This window comes from Grus americana, chromosome 12 (genome assembly GCF_028858705.1).
Source record: "Grus americana isolate bGruAme1 chromosome 12, bGruAme1.mat, whole genome shotgun sequence".
Classification (NCBI taxonomy): domain Eukaryota; kingdom Metazoa; phylum Chordata; class Aves; order Gruiformes; family Gruidae; genus Grus; species Grus americana.
The window spans coordinates 9,833,771-9,856,236 of NC_072863.1; the positions used below are offsets into that span (position 1 = coordinate 9,833,771).

The window sequence follows — 22,466 nt, forward strand, 5'->3', positions numbered from 1 at the left end:
ACTAAACAGGGATGTTGTAACTGCAAAGTTGTTCCAGTCTGCTAAGTGAATATCTTAAAACTGTCACTTTAAATCTGCTTTTGGAAATTTATTCATAGCTTGTACATTTGCCCACCATAACAAACTTGAATGAAATAATAACTCGCATCTTTTAAAACTTTGCCTAGGAAATGTAGAGTTTTCTTTAAATTTATATTCTAGATGCTAGAGAAGAAACCAGTTTGTAATTTTCTTTCTATAATTTAATCATTACGCAGGAATTTTGACACTTCACAAATTAGAAATAGAATATAATGGTGTGTTTTGGAGAAATGGAACTGTTTAATATGAAGTGTCATTTTTGTAATCATTCTTTTTTATCTTCAGGAAAAATCTAAATGTAAGCAAAGGATACATTTTGAAAGTCTTAGATATTTAAAATGTTAATAACAGCTAAGATTGTGTTAATTCTGTGGCATGAACATATGCATTGATTGTGCATCCCCCTCCACCCCCACCCAGCTGAATGTTAAAGGCCGTGTCTTTTGGGTCCTTTGTATAACAACACTCAGCAGTGGGAATTTACAGAAAACCTCTTTTTGCTGTAGAAGATGAATAGATATCTTCTGAAAAGGTAGTATCCAACTTGGCAGAAATCTTGCAATTAAAGCTGTTCCATGCACTTAGGACTGCCAGGATGGTTACAGATTGAGGTGTAAACCTTCCTTCAGCTGCAAACATACATTTTCAATGTCTTTTTGCTCTTGGCCTCCCCACCAAGAGAAAAAACTACCCATTTTTGTCAATTTTCACTGGTGCTGTGGGGAGTGGAAGAGCATGAAAAGAAAAGACCTGGTTACTCAATTTTGCTTTCCCTTTGGGAGCAGGTAGTGCAGAGGTTACCATCAGCTTGGTTTGCTGAGGAAGGGAGGATCCTGAGCACACCAACCAGGGAGTTCCCCCACCTTGTCTTTTGGGAAGGAGTCTTTGGACTATGTGTTCCTTTGCCACATGGGAGGAGTTGATTCCTGATTGCCTCTGGCTTACAGGTGCAAAAAAAAAAAAAAAAAAAAAATTGAAGAAATGTGTGTGGGGTTAGTACAAGACTCCCTTTGTCTTGCATGGCCCATTCAGCTGTTCCAGCTTCGCTACTAATTCCACCTGTTCTCATGGCATTCAGTTGGAATGATCTGCAGACTTGAAACTCCTTTCCTAGTGTAGAGAAATCATATGTGTTTTTTTTTTTACTCTGGGCGAAATACTAATATTAGTGATAAATTTGAAATGACTTTTTGCTGTGTAAGCCTTTCACATGCCTTTGTGTGTGAAGGCAAGCAGAACTTCAAGTTGTTGTTTCCTAAAAATTAGTATCTAAACATGCTTAAGACTAGCTGATGACAAATAATTAAATTGATTGAATCTAGGTAAGTATAATATTTTTTGTGACTCCTTAAAGGAATCCAGCCAGCAGCAGCCCAGTGACAGTGAGCAGCATGGTGCAGCAGCTTCAAGTCTTCTCCTAGAAGATACATTCCTGCTGTTTCTTGGCTCCCAGGTTGCGCACAGTGATTTCTGACAACCTGGACTTGAAGCATCAGCATCTCTCTCGAGACCTTTTCAATCTCGTTCTCTGTCAGAGTGTTCCCCAAGGGACTCTTGCCTTCAGATAAAGATGTCAGACTGCCCATGCTGGAAATTTTGTGGGTTGTGGGTTAGCAGGCTGGATCCACCAGGGGTGACAATGCAGTGGGAATTCCTGTGCTCAGAAAAAGTTAATCTTTTTGTCCTTTAAAGAAATTGGGTCATTACAGAAACGCACAAGAAGAGCAGTGATCAGTGGGCTTTATTCTTGCCTCCCCATGCCTGCCCTTTTCAGTAGGGACTGCTTGTGTAGGTGTGCAGGACCGCAAAAACTCACTCCAGTGGATAAAGACAATAAGGTTTAGGGAATGCAAAATGACTAACAGATTCCATGTAAATAATGGAAGCATGAAAGAAAAAGCTACAAACTTTTATTTTAAGAATACTTTCAAAGTACTTTAATCAACACATGACTAATGTAATTTGCAGTTTGCTGTCTGTGGTGCAGGAAATACTGAAGTTATTAGTGGCTGGTGCTCAATCCTAGCCTCCTTTTAATTACTAAATTGTTTAATATATTTGCATCGTATGAGTCAGATGTGTAAATGTGCTTAGGCATACTTTACTAAAATAAATTGCACAGCCAACAGACCATAACAGCTGTGGAGAAGTTGTTTAGAAATAAATTCTTTGTAGTTCACAGTTTGACCTAATAAAAATAACTGTTGCTTCAGACTAATTATTTTCAGCAGGGTCAGTCTGGCTGCTGTAACTATGCATTCAGATTTCTGTGGTGATTTATTAAATATAATCACCTGGGGAAGATGAGCACAGTTCTCTGAATAAATCTGTGTTAATTCAAAAGCATTTCTTCTTAGCGGTATGTTGTCAGCAGAGTACATGGGCTTAGATCAAAAGTTGGAAACCTTCATTAACTCACTTTGGTTTTACCTCCTACTAAGTGTTTTAAGACCTTATTTTACCTAATGCCTTTTATGTAAGAGTAGTTTGCCCGAGCTGAATTTTTTTTTTCATATTGTAACTTGTAGCTTGTCATTAAGTTAACAGTCCATCTTGACTCTTGGAAGTGATTTCTTGGTAGAAATCTTACCTCAATTTTAGAGCAAAGCCCTTTTCAAGAATACACACAAGAAAATGCAAGGCATCTGTAAGTGGAGTAAAATAAAAACTAATTTCATGGCCAGAAACACACACTTAGGAATAGATTTGTGGTATTTCTGAGAGACTGTGTAGTTACAAAATATACCTGAAACAGAATTTAGTATTTTAATAAATTAACCCTCCTAAGTATTAAAAGTGTGAATGCTACAAGGATTAGGTTTGTTCATTGCTTGTGTGTCCTCCTTTTCCTGCAAGATTCTGGGAAGTTGATTTAAGTTTTAACCGAAGTTATGTTTTTTAGATATTTTTAAAATCATTTTATTGTGACCTGATAGGAAATGGTGTGGGTTTTTAAACTGTTTACTCTTGCTGAATAATTTCAGAAATTTCATACTTAGGCTATCAAGATATTTTTCTCATTAATGAATGAGGTGTGGGTTTTTGACGAATGTATGTAATGGAGAAACTTATTACTCAACATGATTACTTCGTAGTCAGCCAGCTGCTACTACCTCTTTGGTTTGTTAAAGACTGTACATTTTGGTAGTCTGAAAAATCATGTGAGAACTCGAATCTTTCCTAACCGAGGAGTCTGGAAGGGAAGGGGAAGTGGCTGTGTCAAATGCAGGGTGTTTTATATATATATATATATAAAAAATAAAGTGTGTATATATATAATGTACACATATATAGTGTGTGTATATATACACACATGCTATATATACAAACACATACATACATATATATAGTATGCATACGTATATTTATGTATAAAAATAATTTTCACTGAAGTGATGCATCCTAAAATGTTACTGCAGCAATTTCCTCATTTATACAGGAAAAAATGCTGAGTGGGTGGATGGCAAACTGCAGTACTTCTTGTTAAACATGTGGTACATGCCCCAACTGCTTAACTTAATATTTAAAGATTTGGGGATTTTTTTTCTTGTTTTAGAAATGGCCCTACACATATTGCTATAGAGACAGGAACCTGTACTGCTTACAGCATTTTGACAGCAGGAGGGGTTGGCTACAAACCTAGTTTACCCCACTCTAGGCTTTACAATTTATGATTGTTCCTTGAGCAGTCAGCCCAATTTAAAAGTATTAAATATATTTGATAGTAACCATTTTGTAAGCATCTCTGTTCCATTTATGAGGCTGTGTGCATCTTGATGTATACAGTGCCATTGCTTCCAAAAGATGCTGTAACTTATATCTGGTATCTGAGACCTTTTTTCCCCGCCAGTGACAAAAAAAAATTCTTTGAGACAACATAATGGATAGTAAGTCAAAGTACATGTGTAATTCTGAGAACTGTCTTCAGCTATTTTAAAGCTTAAAAATTTTAATTGAAAGACTGTTTCTTTGTAAGATAGATCTTTGAGGTTTCTAGAATAAAGTTGTGATTTCAATAAAAGTATTGCCAGGTTTTTTCAGTACTTTGGTATTTGGGGAATGTTACAATGTCACTGTGAGAAGACTGCAAACGTAACTGCACTGGTTTCTTTTGGATTCCTCTTTAGGCAGAGATTTGCTTTCCCTTCATATGAATTTTGGTATGAATATTTTCACAATATATGGTGAAAGAAATTGTATTAATTAACCGACTTGTATATAGGGCAGACTGTCAACACCATCTTTTAATTATTCTCTTCCAGTAATTGGAACAGCTGCAGTTTAATAGATTGAAAAGCCAGAGGTAGAGGCATGAGAAGCATCCCTGTGATGAATAAGGAAGCCAATTAAACTAACACACTGTCAATTTTTTAGGGATCCTGAAGAGAAATGTTATGCATCCTTATTTGCTCTTATTCTGTTTTTCTAGACTTGTGCCTTAATGGCCATCTTTAAAATGCTGAAATGATTCAATGTTGAAATAGTTATTACATTTGCGCTCCATGGCTTTGTGAATATTTTACTAGATTTTGGGCATTCTGTTTTATTTTCTTCTGTATCAAAATGGTCTTGTGTAGTAGTATGCATCAGCTCAGTGGGCTGGTAGTTGTAAGATATGTAAAAGATCGGAGTAGTTCCTTCCAATGTGAAACTGAGTTTCTGCCATCAGTTTGGAGTGAGCTTTGCTAGTGCTACTATCATAAACCAGAGGTTTTATTATATAGTAACATATATCCATTTTAGAATGGAAACATGGGTTTGTATCAGTGAATTTTTAGAACATAGGTGTTGGGGAAAAGAATCTCAAAAGTCTGAAGATGTTTACTGGTCTTACCACCACCATTTTAACCTATTTTTCTGTGTTGTTGAGTCTGGCATCTTTTATTATACGAACAAACACTTTGTCGGTAGGAAATAGTCTAATGTTAGAAGACATAATATTTGTGACACAGATATTTAGACCTGTATGTCTACATTTTTAGATGAAAACAGGAGATGTAAATTGCACAGCTACTGTAACTTTGAGTATTTTCCTTTCTGTAGGGCTAACAGAAGCCTGGTGTTCTGGAAGTGCAGAAGACCTTTCAGGTCATGCTAGAAAGGGTTTGCAAGATTTGAGAAAGTTTCCATATAGCATAACCCTGTTTCTACTTAGTGCTTTCGGTTCCTCTGATACTTGGTAGATGAATAAAAGGAGAGAGGTAAGCAGCTTGTTAGAGCGGAACAGCAAATCTTTTAACCACAGCAAATCACTTGACTGAGCAAATATTTTTCAGTTTCATTTTTAACAGTTTAAGGACTGAAAAAAGAAGTTAAACTCAATCTGTGCAAACTGATGAAAATCCAGTGGCATGTCTAGAAGTTAACTTGTGCACTGCTTAGTTTCCCCACAAAATTCATGTGGCATTCCAAGGCTAAGAATAAGTATTTTCAGACAAGTACAGTTTTATGTTGCCACTGGGCTCTGATACATCTTTCTACCTGTGACTTTTCTTCTTTGAACAACTATGAAGGAAGACTTATGGGAAATGCAGAGGTGGTTTAAAACTTTTGTTGGAAGTATATATCCCCAGAAATGTAAACATACTGGGCTGTAAGAGGAGAACCTGTATTTTATAATGCATGTAAAAGGCAGCAAAGGCATACATATTGACAATCGAATTGCACGAAACAACAGGGTAGCAACTTAGCTTTCGAGTTGCACAAAGGAAAGAAGATATCAGAAGAAAAAGGAAGAGGATCACAAGGGAAGTGATTTTAGCTGCATTCCTACCCTGAACATCAGGGGGAACTTGCAGAGTAAAAGATGCCGTGATCAGCACGCTTGCAAGGGGCGGCTCTGTGCGGTTTGTTCATGCCGAGTACAGTGCTGTGTACCTGCTCCCCTCACTTGGGCCCAAATCTTGCTTGTCAGTCAATAATGAAGAAGGATTTGGGGTGTGGGGTGGAGGAAGAGGGATGAGATATGCCTTGCTCCTTTAAGCACTCTTCTATGTACTTTTTTGTGGGATCAGAGCTGCGCTGCTGTACAGCCTCTATCGATAGCGTCTGGCCTTGCTAACAGCTCAGGTCTGTAAAATGGCAGCTTGGGATCTTCCCTTTGGTCTTTTCATTTTCTTTTTTTCTTCTTAGGCCACCTGTTCAGTTACTTTATGGAGGAGTTTTCTGCAGAAGTTCTTGATACCCTGTCAGTTACTTTGCTGTCAGTCTGCTCAGTGCAAGCTTTGGAAATACTAGTGTGGAAGTAATTGCTTAATCCCCAGAGATTTCCTCTTTCTCATCTTTTGTATACAGAATAAAATATGTAAGAGACTCAGATAATAAGTAGAATATAACTTTAAGCAAGTTATAAATGGTAGATGCTTTCAATTTTGCACATGAACTTGCTTATGAGAAAAATACAGAAAACAAGCCCCTTGAATGGTCCCAAGAAGCTGTTGAATCTGTGCAGTTATCATGGGTCTTCAGCATTTAAAAGAGTTTTAAACTTAAAAAAAGCAGATCCCTAGTTTGGTGTGTTTTCATAGCACTTGTCTAGGAATAACTGTTTCCTTGGCAAGTAGGATTCTGCACAGAGCTGTCATGCTGCTTTTGGCCTTCAGTGCCAGTTAATTTGGGGACAAGTGGTAAAGCGAAGTAATGTGAGAACAGAAAATGTAGTATATTCAGTGGGCACAATGCACTCCAGGAGATCAGGTTATTTTCCCCATATTTTTAAATGTGTAACTAAACTGTTACTTTGAAGCTTTAATTAAAACAACAGAATAATATACTGTGATTTTTCTGTTGTCTTAGGAATAGTTTATGCAAAACATAGAATACATTTAGGTAATCTTTTCCCTGGGAATACACAACCGATTTGTGGCTGTCAGGAAGAAAATGGTATTTGATTTATTTTTTTCTCCTTATGTGCAGATAGGTGATTCATTTTTTACGTGGTTCTTCTTTTGCAACTGAAAAGCATTTGTCTATTTTTAGAGTACCTAGCACTGCTACTTGCTTCAATTCTGTATTTTGTACATTGGCCGTTTGCTCAAGTAGTGTGTGCTGGACATTCAGAGGAGATGAGATTGGGCAGTGCTTGGGATTCATGCACTTAAAAAAAGGAGAAGTGAAGTTGACTGCTGCTAGGTTTTCAGTAAAGGTTTAAATTAGGTTGCTTGTAAATTAAATGAAAAATAAATGGGAATAGAAGCACCCCATGAGAGTAGGTATTTGAGCACTAATGCTGCCCTCTATGCTGAAAAATCTTGCTGAGCTCAGAAGTGGGAAGTAACTCTGCTTTCTGGATGTGCATTGATAGACTTAAATACCAGTGAATGCTTGGGAACGACTGTGTGGGTTGAGTTGGCTTTTATTTTACTGGTCAAAAGGGTATTTCAAGAGTTACTTTTGAAAAAGTGGCCCACTGATTGTCCTTAGCCTTGTTCTTTTATATGAGTAATGCTGTTGTTAATAAATAAAATGTGTATTCAGCTCCTTGGGGTTGGCAGAGCAGGGAGATACCAACTTTAAAAGCAATTACCAGTTGTTGCACTGGCGGTGCACTCAACGTGAGGAAGGAAGTAACAGCATTCCCTTATTGTATTTTAAGACAGTTACTTTATGATGGAATACAAAAGCAAAATTGAATGTATGAATTGAAAATCACGATATTTTTCTTTGTGGTTATAACAGCCTCTATCTAATGTCTCTTTCAACTTAACTTTTTGACCTTCAGTGCAGAGAAACCATGATCTAGTAGTCTGGTGTTATGTATATGTATGAGACTGTTGCATGCAATATTTACAATGCGTGCAGACAGGCATGGCTGTTCGCATGTAAATGCATGAATTCTTTTACTAAAAGTAAGACTTCTGTATATTAAAACTGCATACTTGCTCTCTGCAGGGTTAGTGTTTCTTAATATTTATAGCATATAAATGCTGTTGTCCTACACAGCAAATGTCTGCTCAGCATTCAAGTAGCAGTTTCTGTGAAATTTGCCTGCGTTAATGCTGCTCGTGTAATTTAGAACTTCTTCAAAGAAGTGGGAGAGCGCTCCTCAATTGTTCGTCAAATAGGTGCATCTGGTTTTGAATTAGTCCTCAGCTCTGATCATCCTGGGTTATTTTAGTTCCTTGCCTGTGGTTATGGTAACAGCTTCAAATGCCCAAAACTATTTTGGGCAAACACTTTCAATAATAATCATCAGAAACAGCAATTATTCCCTGGTGATTTCATCCCCAAAATAAACTTAACAATGTAGATTTCACCATTACAAAAAAACCTACCAGTGTTATTAAATGTTATTAAAATGTTTAAATTTCTAGAAATTCTGCTCCTGGTTCTATATTGTTGAGTAGCATGACAGGATGTTGGTTTTTTTGTGATAAGATTAAGCTGTCCTGATGAACAGAAAAATTGTTGTGCTATACAAAGACTATTCTGAAATCTGTGGATTAAACGTCTTAGTGTTGATGCGGTCTACTGTGGCAATACATTAAAACTGATTTCTGTAATTTATTTTTTTTTCCTGTAAGGGAATTGATATAGTTGAAGCTCTACCTTCTTTTCCCTAGAAACCTGCTCTGCTTATGCACAATATGCTATTAAATTCTCCATTCCCTTTTCAATAGCTTGCCTCCTATGCTCCCCGCTGTCATCAGCCCTGGGAGGTCACCAAGCAGAGCACAGGGTTGCAGAGTGGTCCCTGATGGACACCTGCGTGACTGTCTGCTTCGTCAGTTCTTCAGGCAATTTGTGAGCTGCTGGGGGGTGTTCAGAATTAGATTGTTGATAGCGTCCCTACAAGGACTGCTATTAACAACGTGCTACTCTGTCTTCTGCAGTAGAGAAGCAGAGTGTGATATTTGTGTTCCCATAGCATGTTGTAAAATGCATGAGATTTTGCTCATCCTCCTTGGAAATGAGAATAGGAAAATGAGAGCATCCTGAACCAGAAGCTATTAGAAGAGCATGCAGAAACCTGCAGTGATTTATGCTTTATTTTGTCTTCCTAGCTATGGATTAGAAGGACTGATTTTTGCAATGGGCTTTTTCCATAATGGCATTCTTGTATTGTTTGGTCAGAGCTTGCACAGGAGGAAAACAGGCTGCTGAATTTAGTCACTGATCTCTATTAGCCGTGGCCTAAGGCTATGCTGAGATTTATATCCCATTTGTATTGTTGCAGCTCAAAAGAAGAATGTTCAGAGGATGACAAGTGTATTCTGAGTAGGTATGTTGTTTCATTTTCATATGAAACCCATTTTTTTTCTGCTTCCATTGGTCAGAAATGAGGTTAATAGGAAGAGAATATAGTACAGTGCTGCAGTGTCCCTGTTAAGGTAGAACAATAGCATCAGAAACAGTTCTTTAAAAATTAGCTGCTTTTATTATATAAAGCTGCATTGTGCTGGTGTGCACAGTGCAGTCTTTCTTTTTTTTTTTTTTAAACATATACTGCAGTCAGCGCTTCCCTAACGAGGTGGCACTATTGTTGAGTTAGAAGGATAGAATCATCATATTGCTTTAGGGGACAGCAGGATTTAAAAGGAGATGCCTTGCAGCCCTGTTTTACAGATTGGAAGCATCGGTTTAAGGGCATTGGCAGAATCATTTCCTTGTTCTTAGCAGCAGCCACTGCTGTGTCAGTAGTGTGTGGAATGGAAGTCCTAGTTGGTAGTCTGTTATGGAAACGCTGTTTACTGTTATTGTAGTACCGTGGTGACAACATGCCATTGAAATGGAAAACGAGCTCTCCTGCTATCTGGAAATTCCCAGTTCCTGTGCTTAAAACATCCAGGTCATCGCCACTTTCTCCAGCATACATGTAAGTGAGAGAAATGAGGATAATAAGGTGGGATTGCTTTCGTGAGACTACCCTGTGGCAAAATACCCTGTTATATATTAAATGACATTGGCACTCAGAATTTTACCTTGTTTTCTATGTAGACCCCCAGATTTTACCCTGGATGTTTCATGATGGATGTTGTGTCGAGTCTTTCCCTCTTTGTTGAAACGTAGAGAAATTGTGCAGATTAAGCCATATTCATAATACTGTATATGTTCATTTGAAAAGTTCGTGTTGCTGTTAATTTGTAGAGTTGATCTTGAATTGACAAGTTAAGCTTTGAGGCAGGCTTGCTTTGTAATGTATATGCTAACATTTCCTCCTCCTGACTATTACATTTGGAAATTAAACATGGAATCACCTGCTGTATTGTACTGCACTTTTGTTCGTGTGAGTTCTCTTATAAAAGAAATCATCTTGCTTTGGTCTTGTTTTATTCTTGAAAGTCTTAGCCTTAGTACAAATTTAATGTCTTTTTACGAAGTTCCAATAAAAGCTTAAAACATAAATATAAATATTTTTGTATCTGAATACTTAAATAGTTATGCAGTTTGTCCATGTAAAGTAGCTTTACACAGAAGAGTATTTTAATACACATGGAAACAATAAGCCTTTGTCTTGCCAAATCTTGATGGAGCTTTTGTTCACCTTTTGGTGCTGTGAGTTCTGTGTTAGCATATACAGGTGGCTTTTTTCCTTCTGTGAAATAAAACTAAGCGTAGGGTACTGAATTGCTGCTGCCTTTATTTAAGGAAGCAGCTCTTTCAAAATGAGGAAGAGTTGCTTTAAAATGCACAAGCAACAATGTAGAAGACTTCCCTATCTGGAAATTACTATAAAGACACTGTTTTACTTTCCAATAGTATTCCAGCCTAATATCTACAATATTACTACTTTTAAGCTTGTATTGTCTCTTTGCGGATAAGCTTTTGTTTCAGCTGCTGTAGGGACATGCTGTAAGAAATAGGTATTTACAGGTCCTCTAAATGTCGTCTTTTTTGGTTGTTGCCGAGAATTGCATTGATAAGCAGTAGAGCTGAAACAATACAACGCCGTATGCGTGGTCACTATTGTTCTCGGTCAGAAAGGCTGGGGTATAAGGAGCTAACCGGGCTCTGTACAACCTGTGCTGTGCACGTTCTAATTCTAAGATTAATTTTCATGGAAGGGCTTCAGCCTTTTCACTCATTGGATGCATCAAATACACTCAAGGCTACCAGAAAATAAGCTATGTCTAATAAATTGCTACTTACTAAGAGGTTTCTTTAAGAAATATGACTAAATTCAAAGAAAGCAGCATGATAAAGAGTTGTGAGGCTTTTGAACCCATTTCAGGGAAACAATGTCTTTAGTGTTGTATGTTCTGGTTTTTGTTTTTGAACTATAGCACTTAGTAAATGCAAGAAAAATCAGAAATAGCCTAGTGTGATCAATCGGCTGCTGAAACTGATTCTTTCTTTTGTGCCTTTAAATTGCTAATCTAGCTCTGTGTATGCTCCGGCTTTTATGATGGGGATCATGTAGCTGATTATCTCGGCGTGTTGAAAGTATGTGAACAGGTTTAGTGATCATGCTTAACTATAAGACACTGAGCTTATCTGGAGCATGAGAAATATGTGATCAGCAGCCTTAATCATCTTTTTTATAATGAGTCAGTGTATCCCAGTGTTTATGGAGATGTTTCTTTGCTGGCACACAGTCCTGATATTAGCAGAACTCTTAAATGTAACATTAAAATTATTCATATACTTTATTATAAAGAATGAGAAATGTTACAAAATGGCACCTATTTGATTAGGCAGTATATATCAACTGATGAAAACAACCTTGTAATTTAGGTTGACCAGTAAAATAGGTGATGGAATTCATTATCTTCGTTGTAGAGATTACAGTAAATTTGCCAATGTTTTACATGATCTCATATTTTTCACGTTTGTATCTATAAGTTTTCTTTCATAAGTAGTACTCTGCACACTGGCAATAGGCTTATGTTTCAAGTAAAAGATTCAGGAATAAGTGATGTGTGAAACGGAACATGTATCGATGTAAAATAAATGACCATAAAACTCTTGAATTTACAGATGAACACTTCTGTACTTGATATTTTGGATGTAGAGTATGCAAAGGTATAATTGAGCTTTTAATCCCTTTAAAACTTGACATCTTAATTTTATAAAACAGATTTGTAGTGTAATTAGAAATGTAAAGTAGGGAGGTCTTAAAGGTGATTTTTTTTTTTTGTACTTAAAATGAAATTCCACTTCTGCAGGTATTTCTAGTAAAGTTGACCTTAAGGTTAAAAGCTTCATCCTGCCTATGATTTACAAGTAATTTATCTAGAGATTAAGCTGATTGTCAGAACACATAGATTTTATTAGTGGCTGCTGCTTTTTTTTTGTCTGTGTACCCAATACCTGAACTCTGCCTTAGTTTCCCTGTATTGAGATGCTGAGACTGGTGGTTACAAGCACATTTGGCTTTTTGGATGAAGCAGGCATCTGTGTACAAAGTACCACTGTAAAATGGTTAACTGTCCTGCAAGCTGTGCAGCTGGGGCCATTTAGCTGCAGTCTCCATCTGAAAAGTTTGTGGTCATTCCTGAGGTGAGGAATGAATACAAAGAGCTTGTCCCAGAGAGTTCTTTGCTGCGGGAAACTTGTGGCCAGGTAGTATGTGAAATAAAGAATGTGCTGAAGATGAGCTGAGAGCTTTGTAGGTGCGGGGGTGGTTCTGTTACTGGGAAGTCTGCTGGTTTTGCTGGGTCTGGTGCTTCTTTCCTGGCAATGGGAAGGAGCAGCAGTGAATCGCTGCCTCTTGGCTGGTGGTTTTGTTTCCCACCAGTTGTTTATTAGGTATATTTTCAGGATATCCTGGCTCCAAGAGGTAACTTCATGTTAGACGGAGGGTGAAGGGTCCCTCTGAAGGGAAATACAGATGTTCCTCTGACTTCTGGTGGAATTGGTCCAGAGTAGGTTGAGCTTTCCCCCAGGTTGATGATCCAGTGACACTGCATAGGGAAAATTAGATAGTATTAGAATTGGACCGCTGGCATGTGAACAATATACGTAGGTGTAATGCAGCCTGGCTTAGTGTACAAGTTAAGAATATGCAGATATGTGTGCGTGCACATGTCTTTGTCAAGCTGCTTTACGTTTTCTTTCATGACACGTATGGCATTGGGGTTTAGAATATAGATTCCTTTTGTCAAAATGAGTGTGAAAGCTGTTACAGCAAGTTTATGCTCCACTAGTGAAATCATATTCATATTTGCAGTTGTGTTGACTGTGGGGACAGACCTAGATGACTTATATATTATGTGGGCAGGTGAGCAGTTTCAGCAAGTGAATTATTGTTCACGGGTCACGTCATCTCGTACATTAAAAACTAAGAGGAGAATTCTTTCTTATTCACATGAGCAATGTCATTTATATTGTTTTCCAAAGTTGTGCACATCTTTCATTAACACAAGTGGAAGAAATGTTTGTGGAAGCTCTGGAGATTAAAGTATTATGATGGACATCTACAAAGACTACAAAGAATTCAATAATGCAAAAATACTATTTTCAAAAATACTGTGACGTAGGGTTATTCTATAAGCCTATGTTATGTGAGAATGATTGTTAGCTGTTTTCTGAAAAGTTGAATGTTAAGTATTTTGTCTCCAACATGCCATGATTAAAAATAGGTAAAATTAAAAAAAAAATCTTAATGCAGAATAATCCATTTGTAAACTTAGTGCCTTCTATCCTTTTACCTGGAATAGTGTGTTGATATTTTAAATGGAAAATATCCTTTGCATGTATTTTCATAAATAACTGACTAATTTTAGGAGAAATAAACAAAAGAGATACTTCAAATATATTGCTATCAAAGGGTTTGCAACACAGTCTGTCTGTCTATCCTGAGTCATGTGGTTGTGAAATTTGTCCGATAGGAAATGCTTTGCAGTAATGGAAATCAGTTACTGTGCAGAAAAGTAGAACAAATTCTTAATACTCTGGAGTAATCAGTGTTAGTTTTAGCTGCTTATATAGGTTATATAGGTTAATGCTTTTGTATCTTTTTTCAAATCTCTGATTTGCTCTACAATGAGCTCTTTGAATTTATGCTATACAATGATATATACTTATATGGGAAAAGGTGTGTATGCATAATTCATCAGACCATCTGTATTAGGCAGTTCTCTTTTGTGAGACCACCCTATGCGTCTACCATTTTCACTGGTCTTTTTTAGTAAATAAACCCTTTTGTTGGGCTCTTGAGCATTTGACAGACTACACTGTATTCACACTGAAACGCTCGCCTGTCTTTGACGATGTTTTGGTTTTAAGCAATTACTTCCTAGATATTTCAAATTTCATCATGTTGAAAGTCAATGTGTGGGTTACCCCAAATATTTTTGAAACTAATCTGGCAATGCATGCAAACAGATGAACTGGGTGGCTGGGGAATAGAAGTGGGTTATATCTTATAAATAGAAGACTGCTTTTAATCCCAGCAATTTCATATATAGAGTTCCGATTTGTGCCTGTTGATCTTACTTTTGCTTTTTAAATAATAGGTCTTTCAATAGGTTATTGTAAGTTCAAAATTTCATTGCCGTAATAAACTGGCAAAAATAAGGAAAAACCTGAAACCTTGTTGTCATGAAATTTCCCAGTGCTAGTGACTTTTCTGGGCAGACCTTTATACATGATGCTGTGGCTTACGGGTCCTCAAAATCACATTCCTCTTATACAGTGTGATGTTGCAATATTGACATTATGTTGTGACATACTAAAGCAACTTTATTGAATATGTTACTCAGCCTATTCTGCCAGAATGTCAGTTCTGCCAGTTTGTCATTTTTGCCATTATTTCCTCGTTATTGTGGAAAAATCTTGTGCAATCACTTTCTACTTACTGGCTTTTGTAATGTTACACAGTATTGTTGAAGTTTGGATAGGGATACCTATGGATTTTCAGAGAGTACTTGGTGAATATTGGGGTTTTAAAATAAGTCACTGGTTCTAAATGGTAATAGTGGGAATTGTAGTGTAATAATGTGTAGCTACAACACTGAAGTGGAAGAGCACATCCATATTATTGCTGTAATATTTTGTTCTGCAGCGACTGAGATTGTTGCAATAGCCAAGTTGCAAAAGCGTGGGGGTATTTTCCCCATGGGATCGACAAGTTGCCCATACCTGTTACCGACATGCTTAGATTTAAACTCTTTATAATGTAAGGGAAAAATACTTTGCGATTTGAAGTAATTAAAAAACCCCTACATTCTCCCCAGGAGTTTGTAATAAAGGAATGCTAAAACAACTGTGAGAAGTGACAGAGCAAGAGGAATGGTAGAACAGACCTAGACAGCAGAAAGAGTGGCAGTTAATTAACAAACTCTAAGGTCAGAATCTTGTTTTAAGCTATCGAAATTAATCTGTATAGTATACAGGAAAATAAAAGCACCAACACTCTGGAAAGTAGTTGCTCCTAAATCTGTTAGAGGAATACAGTGGGATGTATATCCTATGATCAAATCTTGAACGTGCAGGTGTCACCTTAGACATATATAGGTTTTTTTTCTCTAAGGAACCATTCTGCAAACATGACAATTTCTATGCGTAGGAAAACTAAATTTAGAGACACATCAGGTAGAACTGTAATTTGCTAGTGCATGCAAAATGTTTTTCTTAATTCCTGTGCATTACAGAACATTTATTGAGCTGTCTTGCTAAAATTATGACTTGCCTTTTGAACGCTTAAGACCAAATATAAAGGCCAGAGAATAGGACGTGCAGTGTCAGTCCAGCCTAAACTGTGAAATCTGAGTGACTGTATTTTACCTTTTTAAATGTCAAGGAAATAAAGTAGAAAAGCTACAAAGCATGTGTATTTGCTTTGCTTTTTCTATTTTTAATAGTAGGAATCAATAGACTAACACCAACTTTGGCAAAAAGTCATTAGAGAACCGTTTCTAATTTAGCATCATTAAACAATCTGAGTCTGCAGATTTAAGCTACAAATGGCTCAATGAATGTAAACCCTTTGTCAAACAGATAAATGTGGATGTGATACTAAGGCTCCCAGAGAGACTAAATACTGTTAGGAACAAAAGCTTTATAGCAGTGATTGAGCCAAATATTGCTTTGTTTCTGTGGAAAACAAATTTGAATTAACCAGTGGGCTGTAATTATGCTGCAAACAGCTTGAGACCTCTGATAGTTTAGTTGTTTAAGAAAGAATTTTGAAGAGAGTATTTTCTGTGTGTGTATCCTTGGGAAATCACACTAAAACGGTTGAGATGTTGCTCAGTCCTCTTCTGCTGGCTTTGGTCCCAGGGTGGCCTTACAGAACGGTTCAAGTGATGTCGTTTCTGTGTTGTCCTCCTTTCCACCCAGATCCACTGGTGTTTGGAACAGCGATCACATCTTTAATCATCTGAGCGTTTCTAGTTGCTTTCTTTGTTTCTGTTGACACTGTGGGCTTGTGTGCTAGGACAGAAACTTTTTATCAAGATAGTGATTGTGTGTTGATGTCTAAAGAGACTTGACTGTATTAAAAACAAAACAAAAAACCTAACCCAAACAAAAAACCCCAAACAACAACAAACCCCAGCAAAAAACAAAAGAAAGGATAAAGGCTTGACTTCTATGTGCTAGTCTCCAAAACTTTGCTTCTAGAATAGCCTATTACCTTGAGCCTAACTGTGGTTGAACAAGGTTTGGTAATCCTGTTCGTCAAGTCAGTTTGTGTATGTCGTTCCCCTCGTGGCCTTGCTACCTTTGGTGATTGTGCTTGCAAAGCTGCTTAGGCAACATCGCTTCAGTACTTAATGTCCTCTTCTTAAGGTGGTTGTTTCAATGATCATCTCATTCTATAACTGCCCAAACAGCAATTAAAGTTGGTGACCTACCTGCCTCTGCTTGCTGCCCATCAGCATGTGTCCAGAAATGATATTTGTCTTTCTCTGCTGAAAGTGGAGGTTTGGAAGCCCTATATCCTTCTCTCCTGCTGCCCTCAGCCAGAGCCTTGTGAAAGTAAAATGCCACTTCTCACTGGTTTGCTCTGCTATATAGAGACAGATTTTCAGCTTTTACAGAACACCCTTAGTTTAGAGGAAAGGTAGAAAATGGATATAGGAACATCTATTTGTTTTTTAATTTAATAACCAGTAAGCTTTATTTTATGCCTTTCTCCTGGAGCGGAGATTTAGAAGAGCTCAGTATTAAGTTACGAACCAAATGTTTAAATGTTCTGCTCTTACTGCTGTCCTTCTAATCTATAAACAAGGTCAAGTGTGAAAAGTGAGATATTCAAATATAAACATCAGAGCATTGCCCAAGGTGAGCAGTATTCTGCACCAGTTGCTGTGGCTACTTATGAAAAATCACACCCATAGTAGTTAAAACGCAGTGTTAACTCACTTGAGAATAAGGTTTGCAAACTTGTGGTTGTGGTGGCCCCTGTCAAGTGAACAGCATTAAAACAACATTTTTAAGAAATGCAGTAACCTGATAAATGTGAAGTGTTTCTAGTTATGTTATCAGCCTCTAGTTCATCTAGTAAAAATACAGCTTTTGAACTCTCCGGTACAAACAGTGACATCTGAAGCTGATAGCATGGGACTAGTAGTCATAATAAGAAAGGAAAAAAAAGCCTTAATTCCTACTCCTAATGCTTTGTGTGTATCACAGGTCATTTCGGTCCTGCCTTCCAGCACTGTTCTTGTGTTCATCCTATTTTCAGATCTTTAGCAGCAGCCTATGTCATACCTGTATGCCCCCAAAACAAGAACTGAAGTTTGCTGAACATGTTGGTTGGTCTGTTAAGAGAGGAGTTAACTTGCTCTGTCAACCTATCAGAACAAAAATGACCTTTTGCCTTGTTTTCTCTTCTAGCTGGAGTCATGTATCTGTTAAAATGTAAACTTGCATTTCCTACAGAAACTTTTGCTGTATTTTTATAATAGGAAACCATTAACAAATTACAAAACTGGCTAGTTTTACTGGGTTACTGATATCACAAAGGATTTGTTAGAAACTCCTGTTAAAAACAGTAATAAAAAGATGAGATGTTATTTTAAGGGGAGGACAAGTGTAAAAGCAGCCTCTTTGCCAGTATAAAGGATTTCCTGAAAATTGTATGGTTAGAAGATATGGAATGGAGGAAATGTAAAATACCATGATAGCAGAATTTGTTCATCATTATATTAATATCTGAATTTCTGAATAGAAGCATTATGAGATTTTTTTTTAATACAGTGCTGCCATATCAGTTAGGCTTATTGAGCTCCTAGGTGGCCATGTAATTTGTTGGGGAATTCCTAAATTCATTACTCACAAAGCTGGAACATCTGTTCATAATGGGAAGACAGTAAGATAGTCAATACTTAAATTATTTTTTGGCAGACTAAGCATACTAAAATACTTTTAGGCAGATTATGCATACAAAGTAAAGAATTACTCTGTATCTAATAGTAAATAAAAGTTTCATTGTATTTCACCAGCCTGTTCATTAATAGGTTCATTAGCAAAATACATGCATAGCTGCATGTGTAGGATAGCCCTGTAATATACCATATTTTTTTGGTAGATCATAAAATAGCAAAGATTTGTCTTGTAAAAAGAATATCTTAACATGAAATTGAAATCTGATTCTTTACTGATAAATACCAGAGTACTGGCACATGCCAGGAGTGATTGCTGAAGATGCCATTTACCAGTGACCAGAACGCTTGCAGTCATGGTTCATTGAAGAGTAATTTGACAGAGAAAATAAGGTTATAATCCTTTCAAAAACAAGCTATTGAGCTTTACCAAATTAAGAATTCACTGTCTGGCCAATATGGCTTTGGCAAGCTTTTACTGAGTTATGTAAAGACTGTGGGTTTTAAAAAAAAAAAAATCAGGGAACATGCACTCTAAAATATCTGTAGCTGTAGGCTGATCTCCTTACTTCGTTTTCAAAGACTCTGCACTATGCTCTGACAATTGCAAACAGATCAATGGTTTACTGATGTAAAAGAACAAATCCCTAATAATATTCATAGTTGCCTTGTTTCTGATGCATCGGAATGAGTTCAACTACTTCTGAAGAAATCATCATGACAGAATATTGTTTTATTTCATTCCTGCACTGAGCTCTGTACAAAATGGCAACTCCATAATTTGAATATTCTAGTTGAGAGTAAAACTTGTCATAGTTTCCACAGATCCCTGCTTATCATGGGTGACCTGGATGCCTCTGAACTGTTTTAAGTGGTTAATATTTGCTAAATGCTGTAGAAAGAAATTGGCCTGTGAGTCGTGTCGTAACTCAATATAGTTCAAAAATATTCATCAGTATTTGCTAGAAGGTTCCAGTACTTAAAGCGTATTTTGAAGGAAGGTGCAAATAGCAATTACACTAGAGATGTGGGCAGCTATGTTTGTCAGCAAGCCTCCAGCTAGGGATTGAGTAAGGTTCAGCTTCTGGGTCCAGCTACAGGGTCTTGCGTTCTGTCCTGGTCACAGGGTTAGTGGCTCTTCTGCTGTACACCTGTTTCAGTTTCCCCTTTAAAGTCAGTTCTCACAGTTTCTGTAGTTCACGGCAAGTAATCTAGAGAGGTTCCATACAGAATTGGGAAAAGTAGTGGACAGAAGTCCTGTAAATGCTCCTGTAAATGGTCAGTCTGTGTGTTTTCAAATTGTTCATTTAGTATTCACCTGGAATACAAAGCTCCTTAATGTTTGTACCAGTCTAGATATTTACTTGTGACACTACTCTATATGCAGGCGCTTGCAATTAAACCTAGAAACACATGAAGACTGTGGTGGTTTAACCTCGGCTGGACGCCAGGTGTCCACCAAGCCGCTCTATCACTCCCCTCCTCAGCAGGGCAGGGAGAGGAGAAAAATAAGATGGAAAAAAACAACCCCAAACTTGTGGGTGAAGATCAAGGCAGTTTAATGTAGCAAAAACAAAAGGCCGCGCATGGAAGCAAAGCAAAAAAGCAAAAGATTATTCTCTACTTCCCATCAGCAGGTGATGTCCGGCCACTTCCTGGGAAGCAGGGCTTCAATATGTGTACTGGTTGCTCCGGTAGATAAAACGTTGTAAAAACCCCTAATGCCCCCCGCCCCGTTCCTCCCCCTATCTCTCAGCTTCTTATTGCTGAGCAGACTCCATATGGTATGGAATATCCCTTTGGTCATCTTGGGTCAGCTGTCCTGGCTGGGTCCCCTCCCAAGGTCTTGCCCACCCGCAGCCTACTGCTGAAGTGGGGAGAAACGTTGGAGAGCCAGCCTTGATGTGTGCCTGGTGTCTTCTCAATGCCTTGCTGGCTACCAATACACAGCACAGCACTGTGAGGGCTCCTAGGGGGAAAATTAACTCCATCTCAGCCAGACCCAATACAAAGACCCACTGAGATGATTTCCAATCTTCTTTTCCTTAACATAAGTCAGCTGGTCGTCTCGTTACCCCACCATGTTTTGTCCTGTGTTGTGACAAGATGCAGGGAATTATATATCTAATAATATCTAAAAGCCACTGAGCTTGTATCTTTCAAATCAATGAAATATTAAATAATACTATTGATTTGTTCCAATTTCAACTCTGTTTTCTCCACTATATGGTGGTCCTTAGCTATAGTTTTCCTCTGCCTGTCTATGAAAAAAAACCCCCAAAACCCCCAAACCTAAAAAGTCAGCGTAGCTTCACATTAGTTTGGTAAGACTCTTGAACTATTGTATTTTTTTTTAATAGCCCAACATTTGGATTATGATCTTTCTAGTTCTAAAGTAATTGCTAATTGCATAGATTGTCAGAGAGGGTGCTCAGGTACCTTTTAGTAGATGAACAAGATTAAAAATAGTATCTTTAGATAGAATATAAATGAAAGCCAATCTAGTGGGCAATCGTCAACAGAAAGAAAACTTACATTTACATCTTTTCTAATGGTAAAAATCAAAGCTATATATAATATAATATCCATATAATGCATGCTCCATATTTCATCGCTACAGAAATACCAGTTGGAAGTACTTGGAGGATTAATGTGGAGTCATGAGAAAAGCACGTTTGGTTACAGTAGCTTGGAAAAAACTATCCTGTACTTGAAAGAATCAACATAAGGTTAGAAGGAAAATTCTGACTGACAGCTTATTCTGTGACAGTGACTAATTAACCTTGGTGCCTTTCTCTGAACCGCAAGCCGCTGCTTCCCGGAGGTTGCAGAAAGAGTCAGGCAGCTCCTCTGCCTTGCCATTGCAATGTTAACGTTCATTTCACATTAAACCTCAACATTCCCTTGTTCTGAACGTTATAACGTTCAACCCCCTCCGGAGTGAGTGTATGCATTGAAAGTGGTGTTAATATCCACATTTAGAGCAACTCGTTGTGAATTATCACTACACATTATTGTAGTTTTAGCTGTCTCCTCCAACTTTTTTTTTTTTTAATCCTGGTTAAAAATGCTACTGCTGCATGTCTTGTTTAATGATTTCTATTGATCAGAAAAATAAAATTAATTAGAAAATGAATTAGCTTTCTTCTTTGGTGGTATGCTTAAATGTGATATACTGTACTTAAAGTAAAAAAATCGATATGTTTACATTCATTATTATCTAATTAATTACAGTGCTTAGCAGACCTATGTTAATGAATGTAAATAACGCCTTTGGTAAGTGTCCAAACAAGACAGATGTACTTACTGTGTTTTTGTTGGGAATTTGGTCAGATACAAAGCATGTTACCCATCTGTTCTGGGTGTGAATGGCAGAGTTATTTCTGAATATTCACTTTACAGCCCCCCAAACAGAAGTTACATTCTGAGTAGTTTAAAATTTCTTTGCAGGGCAGTTTTAAATTACTCTCGTTGTATACGATATAGCGCTTGGGTTTTGCAGTTTCTTTGTGTATTGGTATCAACACAGTGTGTAAGAGCTGCTGCATTTTCACTTTGTCTTACAAAGAAGGGTTTCTCTTGTTGTGTGAAGATAAATGCTGAAACTGGTACAAAGCCAATGACAAACTCATCATTTCTGGTTGCTCTGGGAATGCTCTTTCCCTCTCAGCGAATGCCACAAGGCTGGGATTCAAGAGATCAACGTGCTTTCGTCAGGTCGTACTGCTGACTTGCATTGTAACTTCTGCCAAAACCAGCTCTTGAGTGTCACTTTCTGCATAATGCCAGAGGGTGCTCAGCCTTCCCAGACTGGTAAGCTGTAGGTAAAAAGTTGGTGCATTTAAAAAACAAAACAAAACAAAAAAACACCCCACCCCCCAATTAAAAAAAAAAACCAAACCCAACAACCAAACAAAAAACCCCAACCACACAAAACCCCCCACCAATCACAATTTTTTTTGTTATAGTTGTTTAGATACAAAGCAAAAAACCGTATAGGAATAATATAATTTGGTTATCTTTAAGTTTATTCTCATGGAGTCATACACAGCCAAGATAGTGTATGAGACTAGAACTGTAACATTTATATTCTGGCAAATTTTTATAGTGTGGAAGTTTGCAATTTTTAATGTCTAATTCGCATACGCAAGTTCCTGTACATACATAACAGCAAAC

At 37.4% G+C, this 22,466-nt stretch overlaps 1 protein-coding gene across 12 annotated transcripts in view; it reads left to right on the top strand.

Moving 5' to 3' along the window:
- Positions 1-22,466, top strand: part of KLHL13 (kelch like family member 13) — a 92,507-nt gene that overhangs the window by 38,787 nt on the left and 31,254 nt on the right. Inside the window, exons 1-2 of one of the 12 annotated variants that reach the window (XM_054840063.1) lie at positions 9,152-9,301; positions 9,783-9,895. The exons of 9 other annotated variants lie outside the window; for them this stretch is intronic. In XM_054840063.1, the coding sequence (XP_054696038.1) occupies positions 9,798-9,895 (98 nt within the window). In that variant the 5' untranslated portion in view covers positions 9,152-9,301; positions 9,783-9,797. Of the gene's footprint in view, positions 1-9,151; positions 9,302-9,603; positions 9,896-22,466 lie in introns of those variants that run through there. 2 more of the 12 variants (XM_054840073.1, XM_054840062.1) reach the window with 2 other exon arrangements.